Source organism: Terrapene carolina, unplaced genomic scaffold, assembly GCF_002925995.2.
Source record: "Terrapene carolina triunguis isolate 2854851 unplaced genomic scaffold, T_m_triunguis-2.0 Scaffold68, whole genome shotgun sequence".
In the NCBI taxonomy this organism is placed as follows: Eukaryota; Metazoa; Chordata; order Testudines; family Emydidae; genus Terrapene; species Terrapene triunguis.
Window position 1 is genome coordinate 22731730 of NW_020664419.1, and position 12554 is coordinate 22744283.

Sequence of the window (12554 nt, forward strand, 5' to 3'; positions counted from 1 at the left end):
GAGGGGCGCCTCTCCCCAGCAGCTCTGGCGGGGCCGGGCCGAGGGAGAGGCGCCTCTCCCCGCCTGCCTGCACGGCCTTGAGAGGTTGCTGTGCAGCTCTACAGAGAACATAGATTGCCATGTGTGTTTTTTAGCTCTAACTCCTGTCTGTTGGTCTTTAGGTCTGATCCTGTTCCCACTAAACTCAGTGGCAAAACTCTCATTGGCTTTAGTGGAAAGAGTATGACGCCCTGGAGACTGACAACACATTTAGCCACATTGTGGGATGATGGGATGCATTGGGTATTGCAAAAGTATTCCCTGTAGCTGACTGAGGAATGGAGTTGAAGTGTTGTGAAAAAAATGGTGTCTAGACCTTGGCCAGAAAGATGATGGCTCTGTTCCTCAAATAGACAAGCATGAAATTGAGCACCCGTTCAGATTGACTCCCCTTGCCTTGAGCCTTTGTATCCCTATTTCCAAGGAATCCTCATTTTACAATCCTCAGCTTGAAGTCAGTGTGTAAAAGTTAAGCACATGCATAAATATTTTCAGAATTAGCCCTAAAGATATTTGTTAAATCATTTATATATTTTTGTTTTCTGAATAGGCAAGTAGTGAATCAGAGTCTGGTATTTTCTGCATGTCATCGCTTTCAGACGACGACGATCTAGGATGGTGCCACTCTTGGCCCTCAACTGTTTGGCACTGTTTTTTAAAAGGTAAAATAGCACTGATTGTAGGATCCTTTTTTTAATAACAGCTGCTTCTTTTGACAGAAACTTACTGACCTTTTCTTTTCAAATGTCAGGCACACGTTTATGCTTTCACAAAGGACGCAACAAAGAATGGCAGACCGTTGAACATTTTGTTAGAGCTGAAGGCTGTGAAAATGAGGACGATCTCCTAATGGGAACTTACAAGGTAGTCCTTTAATGTACTGAATCCTTTACAGTAACCGTAGTACAGTGCTTATATTGTGTGCAACATTATCCACGTCTTGTTGCATCCGAAGGGTTCTTTTTTGGTAGATGCAGCTGTGTATTCTGCTTAGGTGTCTGTGTGCCCAGTGCACTGGAGCTGGATAATTTTGCCTAGCAGTACCCATAGAAGACAGGTGCTCATAAACCCTCCCCTGGCTATATGAGTCAGCGCTGCCATGACCCCCCTCAGTTCCTTCTTATCATCTGTGGCCGGAGTCAGAGCTCTGTGTGGTTCACAACTTCTCTATTTCTTAGTGACTTTTTCTAGTTTGTATATAGTTAATTAGTATCCTTAGTATAGTGTTAGTTAAATTTCTTGTTAGTTAGCTTTAGTTGAAGTATTTTCCTGGGGATGCCCTCACCAGGGTTTAAACATTATCTGTCATGTGGGGAAGCAATTCCTGTCAACAATCTCCACACGCGGTGCTTGCTGTGCTTAGGCGAAGCCCATGTCAAGGAGTGTTTGTTTGCAAATTGTTCACGACAATGGATTCAGGTGGTGAGGGATCTTCGTCTAAAGCAGCACCTGCTTGAACAGTCCATGTGGCTTGCTTCAGCTCTGAGGCCTACATTGGATCAGAGGTTGCCTTTGGGTTCTGAGAGTGCTGTCTGGAGCTGGAGCAGACGGGGAAGTTGTTCCCCCTAAGGTGCACCAAGGAAAAGATCACATAAGACCAATCGAGGCCGTTCAAGATCATCTGCGTCCTCCAGAAGGAGCGCAGACTAGCACAGTGTGAATGCCAATGTGCAGATTGGAGCAGATTCCGTCAACCACTCCCGGGTACCGTGCAGGGAGGTCAGAGAACCCCTTACCATTGACTACGGTTCCAGCCCCAGGGCATCTGTTGAGTCCGGTACCGACAAGGGCAATGCTGGCACTGACTGTTTCTGCGCCGGTGGCCTATCAAGTGGCTCCTCTGCTTTTCTGTCCTGAGCTTGCCCTTGCTCCAAGCCTTTGCCAGGCTTACGTTGTTTATAGCCCCCTGGCTAGGCGGGCAGCTGAAACCTTTGGCTCCATCGGCACCGCACCCCAGTGTTTCCCTTCTACAGTCAGTGGAAGTGGGGCTGGTGCCAGGCTCAGCATCAGGGAACTCCTTCAGCTCCCCTGCCATTGTGCTGCACTCACCGCCCTCCACTTTGGCACCATCAGTGACATTGGGACTTCTGCCAACTTTGTGGTCAACCATCTCTTCTAGCTCAGGAAACAATGGAGGCATATTTGGTGCTGGTTGTAACATTTCCACCATCAGCATCAGTTCCCTCTTCATTCTGGGCTATAAATGAGTCAGACCAGTTGCTCGCCCCCTCTGGGCTCGCTCCACCTTTATCTCCGGAAGCCCGGGATTCCTTGGTGTCCAGGTTGGTTTCTTCCTTCTTTCCATAACCTTACCAGCATTGGGGGTGGAGTGCTATGGTTACCAGGATTGGTATGCGACTTGTGGTCAGGATGGGGCCCCTGGCCTGGCACCTTCTGGTCACCAGTGGCCATACTAGTGGCCTGTTCACCTAGTGGCCACCTGTTCATACCAGTGGCCTCCCTGGAATCTGTGGGACGCTCCTTGGTTGCGGAGGTCCACCTCCTCATCTAACTCTAAAGCGAGATCACTGTTGATCTGCCACAGGCCCAGGCACCAGTGAACCTTCCCTTCCAGAGCCTCCAGAGTCGTCCCATCCAGGTCTGACTATCCTGGATCAGGATCCAGCTCTGGCAGTTAATGGCTTCATCTTCATCCCTGGACAATTCCACGGTTCCTGGCTCTTCCTCTCCTTCAGTACCAGAGGATTTCAGGCATACCAGCACCTTTTGCGGCATGTGGCTGCTTCCCCGCATATTGAAGCAAGAATTCCTTCAGGAGAATACCCATAAGTTGTTGAATATTCTGCTGCTATCTGCTCCTTGGAGAGTTGCCCTCCCTATTAATGATGTACTCCTAGAGCCTGCTAGGGTTCTGTGGAGCAGTGGTTCTCAAACTTATTTGATTGTGCTGCCCTCCCTTGTGTCTGTAGTAGTTTATGCCCCCCCATCCTCACAAGTATGTATATCAATAGATGTGGCGGCGGTGCTTCACTTGAACCAGTTTTTGCTTTGTTTTTCACTTGTTTTTTTTCTTTCTGTTGCACGAATGAGCCAATGATCCATTGTAATAAGAGCAAAAGCAAAACCGCAATTGTGGTCCGTGCTTACAATTAAATGTGCACACTGTGTCATAGCAAATCAGTTAATGTACAGATAGCAATGACTTTGTATAATGCTATGCAAACTTAACAGAAATCTGTCAAAATGCACAGCGCCATCTGAGGACCTGATATGTCTGGAGGAATTAGCTTCGCTAGTTATTCATTGCTGTGGGTAAAATGTGTGCAGTAAGGTTTTTTTTCCCCCCTCAATCTTCTCCCCCTCCCCCCAATACATTCTGTGCTCCCCAGCGGGGTCCACCACCCAGTTTGAGAACTTCTGCTCTGGAGCATGTTGGCTTCAGTACCTTCTATGAAGCGCATGGAGAAATGCTACTTTGTTCCAGTGCAGGGATTTCAGGTTTTGTACTCGCATAGGGCCCCAAATTCCCTGGTTGTAACCACAGTGAACAATAGAGCCTAGAAGGGCGGATTTAAGTCCACTTTCAAGGATGAGGACATTAAATGGATGGACCTGATGGGTAGGAAGATTTAACCTCCTTTTCTTTGCAGATGCATATTGCTGTCCGAGTAAAACTTGTGAACTGGATGTCTGTGTCTTAAGTTTACAGACCAAGTGCCCAAAGCCTCAAGGGAAGAATTTTGGGTTTTTATTACCGAAGGCTGCTTGGTGGCTAAGACTTCATTGGAGTCCGTGCTGGACATTGCGGATACTTTGGCCAGAGTGATGGCCTCAGCAGTGACCATGAGAAGGACATCCTGGCTGCAAAATTCGGGCATTGCTCCCGATGTGCAACAGACCATAGAGGATTTGCCCTTTACAGCCAATATTCTGCACTCACTCAAGGACTCTAGGACTACTCTACCGTCCTTGGGGGTGTATATCCCGGCAGTGCAGAGGCACCACTACGATGGGTGGCAGCAGCAGCAAAAGTATCATTCGTAGTACACATTTGGGCAGCCTTTTGTTTCCCTAGAAAGGAGCGTAGGTCCCAGAGAAAGAAGGCATTCAGGTCTGGGGTTTGGCCAGTTTACATGCCTTACCCTGCCCCCCCTCTCCCCCAGTGCCAACTTTCACTCTTTAGTCTGGAGCAGTGTTCCAGTTGTCGCTCCCTTCTCCCCGTCCCCTCCATTTGGGGACAAGCTAGCTTGCTTTCAAAATGCTTGGGACTCGATCACCATTGACAGGTAGGTCTTAAGCACCATCAAATCAGGCTGTGCCATCCAGTGCCTTTCCATTCCCCCCCCCCCCCCCCCAGAGGGGACCCCTCTCATGAGATACTGCTCCTCAAGCAGATTCACTCTCTTCTGGCTTTGGGAACGGTGGAGGAGCTTCCTCCAGAACGCCACGGTCAGGGTTTCTATTCCCAGTACTTTCTGGTACCCAAATCCAAGGGAGAGGTAAGACCCTGTCTCAACCTTTGCAGCCTCAACAAATATGTCCGATACGTAGAGTGACCATTTGGAACTTCATCGATTATCCTCCCTGTGCTGTCTCAAAACGACTGGTTTGTTGCTCTGGACCTTCGTGGTTACGATTTTGCCAAGCCACAGAAAATTCTTTTGATTTGTTGCAGCTAAGCATCATTTCCCTTTGGCCTCTCTTCTGCTCCTCAGGTTTTTACTAAATGGTGACTGTCCCTCCGGAGGAAAGGAATCCACATCTTCCCATATCTGAATGACTGGTTAATGAAGGACAGATCCAGAGAGGAAGACCTTTCTCATGTCAGCACTACACTGCGCTCGCTCGACCATCTGGGTCTCATCCTAAACACCTTGAGAGTATTTTTGCTGTATGACTTCATTCAGGCGATTCACCACTTTTGCCTTAGTCTGCAGTCTCAGCCTTCCATGAGAGTTGGATGTGCCTGAGGCTCTTGGGCCACACATTTTCGTAGATGCAGGTGGCCCAGGTTGCAAAGTTGCATCTTTGCCCCCTTCAGATGTGTCTCAGGACAGTTGACTAGCCGATTCTTCACTCCTGGACTCCTTGCAGTGGGCACTTCTGGAGAATGTTTGTCAGGGCATTCCCTTCATCTGGCCCTTACCAACCAGGTCTGTTCTCACCGATGCCTCCCTGATGGATTGGGGAGCACATCTGGGGTCGCTGAAAGTTCAAGGTCTGTGGTTGGAGCAGGAGTCCTCACCATATATCAGCATTCTGGAGCTTCGGCCCATCTGCAATGCATGTCACGCTTTTCTGGACTGTATCAGGGGCTCATAGGTCACATACTTACCGAAAATACCACGATGTATTATATGAACAGGCAAGAAGGGCAGAGCATCCTGGAGTATGCACAAGAGGAAGTCAGGTTGTGACAGCTCTGCATTGAGGTGAGTATTGTTCCGATAGCCAACCACTTGCCCAGTGTCCAGAATCATCTTGCAGACCATCTCAGCAGGAATTTTTACTTGAGTCACAAGAAGTCCCTGAAGACAAGTATCCTCCACGTCATCTTTGCAGTGTGGGGCATTCTGACAATCAACCTGTTTGCTATGAGGGACAACAGGAAATGTCACCTGTTCTGCTCTCCAGGGGGCCTCAGTCCAGGCTCTCTGTCCAACGCTTTCCAGCTCAGCTGGCAGTCGGCTCCTGTACGTTTTCCCCTCAATCCCAGTCATCCCACAGGTCATCCTCGAGATGAAAGAGGACTAGGGCAAGCTAATTCTCATTGCCCCAGCGTGGCCAAGGCAGTGTTGGTTCTCTGATCTTCTCATGTTGTCAATTCAACCTCCCATACCCCTTCCTCTCCATCCCAACCTGGTCGCACCTTACGTCCCCCACTCAGCTCCCTGCATCTCATGGCGTGGCTGCTTTCTGGCTGAGTGAGGAGGAAGTGCAGTGTTCGACAGCTGTTCCAGATCATATGAAGGGTCAAGTGGTCCCTTCACAGATTATCTCTAAATGGGTAACATCCTGTATCAAGACTGCATATGAAATAACTTCAGCTATGTCTCCTTAGTGAGTGTGAGCTCATTCTGCAAGAGCGCAAGCAATGTCAGTAGCATTCCTTGGTGACATCTCAATATTGGAAATTTGCAGGACTGCTCCATGGTCGTCCATATGCACATTTATGAACCGTGATGCCATTATCACATCTTCCAGAGTAGATGCAAGTTTTGGTAGGGCAGTCCTGTAATTCTTGTTTAGGTAGACTCCGAACCCCACCTCCTGGGATCGGTACTGCTTCGACTCACCCAAGTGGAATACACAGCTGCATCTACTCAAAGAAGAAGAAACTGTTACTTACTGTACCTGTGGTTCTCCCAGATGTAACGCAGATGTGTATTCCACAACCCACCCTTTGTCCCCTCTGCATTGGAGTACGGTCTTGGTGTTCAGTGCAAAGGAACTGAAGGGGGTCGAGGTGGCGCCGTCTCATACAGCCAGGGGAGGAGCTATGAGCATGAGGTGTAAGTGCTACCCCCTCCCCCCCATGGTGTGACAGATTTTCGTTACCAATCTGCCTGAGGCCACAGTTGATCAGGCTGGGGCCACAGGATCTTTTTTGGGGAGGAGATGACGAGGCACACCAAGTGTCTAAATTTTAAAGCCTTATTGATAAAATAATAAAATAATAGCAAAGAGTGCTGGGAACGCTCCCACGTCACTCAGGGGAAGAAAGAAAGCATTAATGCCCCAAGCCCTAACCCACTTTCATACTCACACACGCACAACCCAAACTGGCCAAGTCTGGGTGTAATGTCAGAAGAAGAGGGGGGCGGGAAGGTGGAGGGGAGTGCTGTCCTGGGTCCAGGCTGTCCAAGGATCCGCTGTGCTCTCCGAGTTGCTTCAGCTCTCAGGAGGGTTTTAAGTCCTGGGCTCCTTTGGGGGGGGCAGGGGAGGAGGGGTTCATTCTGCTCCTGGTGCTCTTTGTGCCAGTCCAAACCGGCTTTCTGTGGTCTCTTCAACTTTCCCCAAAACACACCGGTTTCAGGGCCGTGAGACAGTTCTGTTTGTTCCTGGCTGGCCTTCACCATCTCGCTCCTTTTCCTGGCCCCGCATTTTGTTCAACAACTTTCCTTTCTCACGGCTGGGCGGGGTGGGGGTTGGACTTCCCCCCTTCTGTCTTGGCAGGTAGCAGCTGGCCTTGGGCTGGAGTCAGCTTCTTATCTTCGGACTGAGCTTGCTAGCTGCAGTGTTGAGTTAACCCGTTCTCTGCTTTCTTCTTTCTTCCTCCTCCCCCCCTTGGCCTCTCGTACTCCTGCAAAGGAATCTTCCACTCTCCACTCACACACCTTTAACCCTCCCCAATATGCTTTGCGATGCTTGCAACAGCGTTAGCAATATACAGTGTTGATCTACCTTCCTAGGGGACTCCCTAAGGGGAGGGGGCCATTGGGTTGTGACAGTGGGTACTGCTAGGCAAAATTCTCTGGCTCTGGTGTGCTGTGCGTGCACACACCTAAGTGGAAAACACGTCTGCATCACATCTCGAAGTACCACAGTTACAGTAACCATTTCTTGTAAAAGATGCATATTGAATCTGTCCAGTGCTCATCACTATAGTGTCTGAGCACCTGAACATAAAACAACTGAACAGAGTACTTATAGATGTGTTCTGAATGTTGCATAATCTCTTATTAGCTTGTGGGGTTCTTCTAACTCTTTGAATGCTGGTATTTTTCAGTGTGCCAGAAAAATGATATGTTTGCAGTATCCACAGTATTAAATTTTTCTGAAAAATCTGAAGCATATGTGTGTTTCTAGGACTATGGTTCTGATGGTTTGAAGTTGATATCTCACGAAGAAAGTATTTCATTTGGTGAGTCAGTATTGAAGTTGACATTTGATCCTGGTACAGTGGAAGATGGCTTGCTCACCGTAGAGTGCAGATTGGATCATCCATTTTATGTTAAAAATAAAGGTAGGAAAATATTGTATGTGTACAGCAAAACTCTCAGGAGTTATGTAATAAGTTCTTCTAAGACAGTATCTGTAAATCTCATAACCATCTCCCACAGTAGTTGAAAGCAGCAGTATTCCCCATTCACAGTACTCTAAATCTGCTTGAAAGAAACACTGGAATTTGAACAATAAAGTTGGTAGAAATGTTGTATGTGTTGTCTCTTCTTGAAAGGTTTAGCAAATATGATAGAGAGCACAGAAAAGACAAAAAGAGAGAGAGAGAGCAAATAAGGGAGGCTACTTACACTTCCTATATCTAAATGTGAGACTTAAGGCTTGGCTATACTTGCAAGTTAGAGCACATTAAATCAGCCCCAGGTGCCCTAACTCACGACCCGTCCACACTGGCAAGGCACTTAGAGCGCCTGGACTCTGCAGCTGGAGTGCTCCTGGTAATCCACCTCCACGAGAAGCATAACGCTTGCTGCGCCTTGGCTGAAACGCCCCAGCGTCAGTGTGAACGAGGTGTTGCATTACTGCGCTGTGATTGGCCTCTGGAAATGTCCCATAATCCCCTTAAGTCACGTGGCCACTCTTGTCATTGTTTTGGAATCGGCTGCAGGAATGCGGCTATGCCCTTTCAAAGCTCCTTTTCTGACAGCCAGCATGTGTATCTGCTCCCGGACAAAGCAACCATTAGTGTGGAATGCTGCTTGCTGTAAGTGTGAGAGAGAGAGGCGGGGGAAGGGGGGTCTGCTGCCGTCTGAACTTACAAGACCGCATGCTGACACGCTCTCAGCCCCCCAAAAACCCACTCTCTCCCCACATACAAACACAACACACTCCTGTCACACTCCACTCTCCCCCCATTTGAAAAGCACATTGCAGCCACTTGCATGCTGGGATAGCTACCACAATGCACTGCTCTCTGTGGCATTGCAAGAGCTGCTAATGTGGCCATGCCAGTGCACTTGAATCTGACAGTGTGAACACATGGCAGCGCTTTCCCTACTGCGCTCTCCAAGGGTTGGTTTAACTCACAGAGCTCTACATCTGCAAGTGTAGCCATACCCTTAAAGTTGGTAAAATGGTTACTTGGTTTGGTTTTCTGTTCTTTTTTTGCTTGGATAAAAAGCTTGTAAATGAGGTAAAAATGAACTATACCACATCAGTAATTACACAAGCAGAAGTTTCTGATTTTGCTTTTGGGGAAAAAGGTAAATAAAAACTTTATCTGGACTAATACACCGCTACCTCGATATGACGCCACCCGATATAACACGAATTCAGATATAACGCGGTAAAGCAGTGCTCCGGAGGGGCGGGGCTGTGCACTCCGGTGGATCAAAGCAAGTTCAATATAATGCGGTTTCACCTATAACACGGTAAGATTTTTTGGCTCCCGAGGACAGCGTTATATCGAGGTAGAGGTGTATTTTAAATCCAGTTTTGGGAAACCCAGTTTTTCTTTTGTGCTCTCTGCCAGGTGGGATTGGCAGTGATAGATCTCTTCCAAGACATCAGAGCTAGAGCTCACTAGGCTATTTGTCTAATTTAATTATTTACCCCTGCAGGTTGGTCTTCTTTCTATCCAAGCTTGACTGTGGTTCAGCATGGCATTCCATGCTGTGAAATGCATATTGGAGATATGTGTCTACCTCCAGGACACCCCGACGCCATTAACTTTGATGATTCAGGTGTTTTTGATACGTTTAAAAGGTAACTTCTGGATAAAATGGCTTCATTCCTTTTCTGAAGAAAAGTTGCATTAACCCTGTGGACATGTAAGTCTACTAATACGTGAAAGATGTGCCCCAGGAGGGAGAGGAATTATTTATGTTGGTACAAGAGGGTATAAATAGGAGAGTAAGACTTCAGGCAAAATGTCAGAAAACCTTTCTGATGGTGAAATCTGTTTGTCTATGGAATAGTCTCACAAAGAAAGTGGTGGCAGCCCCATTGCTTAGGACATTTCAAACTAGACCAGATAAAGCACTAGAAAATATTCTGTATGGAACAGTCCTACACTGGGTGGGGGAGTAGCGTGGGCTGGATAACCTAATATTTGCCATTACAGGGTGCATTAGTTGGCTATTGGCATATGCTTCATATACAACCCACTGACTTTAGCCATCCGAGCAGTTCCCCAGTAACCAAAGAACCAACCAATTTGACATGGCTTTATTGCTCCTGGAAAATGGTTCCTTCATTTTAAATGTTGTCTGATCAGATTTTTGAGGATTCTGCAGAGAAGGAAGAGAGAAAATAGTTTTGATCAAACTGATTTTCCCATACTTCTTTCTTCCTAAATTCCGTAGCTGATTTGAACCCCATCTTTATCCCCATTACCCCAGCAGCTTCCCTTCCAGCGGCAGATTATGGTCCAGTGATCACTTTGATCTTTCAGTTTCTATTGGCACTGTCAAAGTTTCCTGTTCCATTTTTTTGGACTAAAACTACTACTGAAAGGGCATGAGGGTTGTTGGGGATGAAGGAAAAATAAAAAACTGCCTGTCCCCTGTCTGGACACTTATCAGGCCCTGTCTAGTTCTTTGGGCAAAAGGAGGAAAGCAGTGAAGAGATCATGAGGCAACAGCTGCGGGCAGCAGGGCAGAGAAAGTTAAAAACAAAACACTCAAGGCCCCAGCTGTCCTGGGAGTGGGAAGATGGGGAAGGAGCAGGATCACTGGGAGACAGAAAGCTCCTTTCCACATTTCTGTGTCCCTCTTTGAGCTGGCAAGCTAGGCTGTCAGCAGCTTACCCTACCCTCTCCCCCTTTTGCAGTTCTTTACTCTTCCAAGCAGATTTTGGACAATGACTATTTCCCATCCCAGAGCACTAAAGGGAGAGAAGAAATCCCCTCTGTAGACAAGCGAGTCACATGGTATCTGTCTGATGCTACTTTGATCTTCTGTTCAGAACAGCACTTCCAGCCTGTATCTCAGCCAGGAAGTACAGGCAGGTGATGGAAATGCCCAATTCAATTTTAAAAATAAAATGATTGGAGTTTATGGATTATGCACATTTTTAAGTCAGTTTTGTGGTACAAGTTGATATTTTAGAGTGATAATTGAATGGTACCTCCTTTTTTTTAAGGGCATAGGAACACTGTATTTTAGTCATTTATATTTTCCCCAGCTATGATCAACTAAAGGCCTTAGCACTTGAATGTCGCATAAGAAGTTAAGAGTGTCCTGAAACGTGGTGGAATTAGGCAGTGTTGTTGTAGCCATGTTGGTCCCAGGATATTAGAGAGAGAAAGGTGGTTGAGGTAATATCTTTTATTGGATCAACTTCTATTTGTGAAAGAGTCGAGCTTACTCAGAGCTCTTCTTCAGGTCTGGGAAAGGTACTCAGAGTGTCACTGCTAAATACAAGGTGGAACAGATTGTTTAGCATAAGTAGTTAACACCCTAAATACCCCAATAGTAACTACGTGGGTGAAAGCAGACAGTCACTACACTCTTGAATTAACTCACACAGGAAAAGGATAAAAGACAAAAACACCTCATCACCTGTGGGTGAACACTTTTCACAAAATGATCACTTTATACCTGGCTTCTCATTCCTCATCTTCAAAGGAAACCCGCCCAACACTTTCAAAAGACAAGCCTGGGAGCTTAAATCCATAACTTCACTAGACACTAAAAATCATGGACTGAACAGAGACACTGGATTTATGGCTTATTACAGCAACCTGTAACCCACTAACAACCTTCCCCAGCTGCTTCCCTTCCACCCCTTTCTTTCTTCCCTGTGACTGAGGGGTGTTAACGGGCCACTTCACCTTGAATGGTCCCTTGAAATGTGTTAACTACTTATGCTAAACAATTTTTTCCACCTTGTATTTAGCAGTGACACTCTAAGGCCTTGGCTACACTTGTGAGTTACAGCGCTGTAACTCACTGACCGGCTACACTGGCAAGGCACGTACAGCGCTGTATCTCCCTGGGTACACGGCTGCAGGTACTCCACCTCCCCGAGAAACATAAGAGATACAGTGGAGTGGCTACGACTCTCCCCTGTGAGTGTGTACCAGGAATCAACCTGCAGCGCTGTACTGATCACCTTGTCAAGTGGCCAATCCTCTCCATTGTTGTGACCATCTGCAGGCATGCAGAAGTGCCGGTTTCAAAGCTCGTACGACAGAGAAAAAGCGAACAGTTTGCTGTTTGCTTTCAGTGAGTGAATGAATCAGCAGGGGGCCGGGAGTTCGGAACTTGCAAAATAGAGTGCTGGCACGCTCCAAAAAGTACACTCTCTCCCCCCACACTCCCTGTCACACCCCACCCCACCCCACCCCCGTTTTGAAAAGCACGTTGCAGCCACATGAATACTGGGATAGCTGCCCATAATGCACCGCTCCCAACACAGCTGCAAATGTTGCAAGTGTGGCCATGCCACTGCGCTGGCAGCTGTCAGTGTGGACAGACTGCAGCACTTTCCCTACTCAGCTGTACGAAGACAGGTTTACCTCACAGCGCTGTACAGCTGCAAGTGTAGCCAAGGCCTGAGTACCTTTCCCAGACCTGAAGAAGAGCTCTGTGTAAGCTCCACTCTCTCAGTAACAGATTTTGGTCCAATAAAAGGTATTACCTCACCCACCT

At 47.4% G+C, this 12554-nt stretch overlaps 1 protein-coding gene across 3 annotated transcripts in view; it reads left to right on the plus strand.

Annotated features, from left to right (window-relative positions):
* The window catches only part of HBP1 (HMG-box transcription factor 1), a 35170-nt gene that overhangs the window by 12364 nt on the left and 10252 nt on the right, over positions 1-12554 (plus strand). For all 3 annotated transcript variants that reach the window (XM_024219871.1, XM_024219873.3, XM_024219872.2), the window contains exons 5-8: positions 590-701; positions 791-903; positions 7810-7966; positions 9522-9666. In XM_024219871.1, coding sequence (XP_024075639.1) covers positions 590-701; positions 791-903; positions 7810-7966; positions 9522-9666 — 527 coding nt within the window. The remainder of the gene's footprint in view (positions 1-589; positions 702-790; positions 904-7809; positions 7967-9521; positions 9667-12554) is intronic.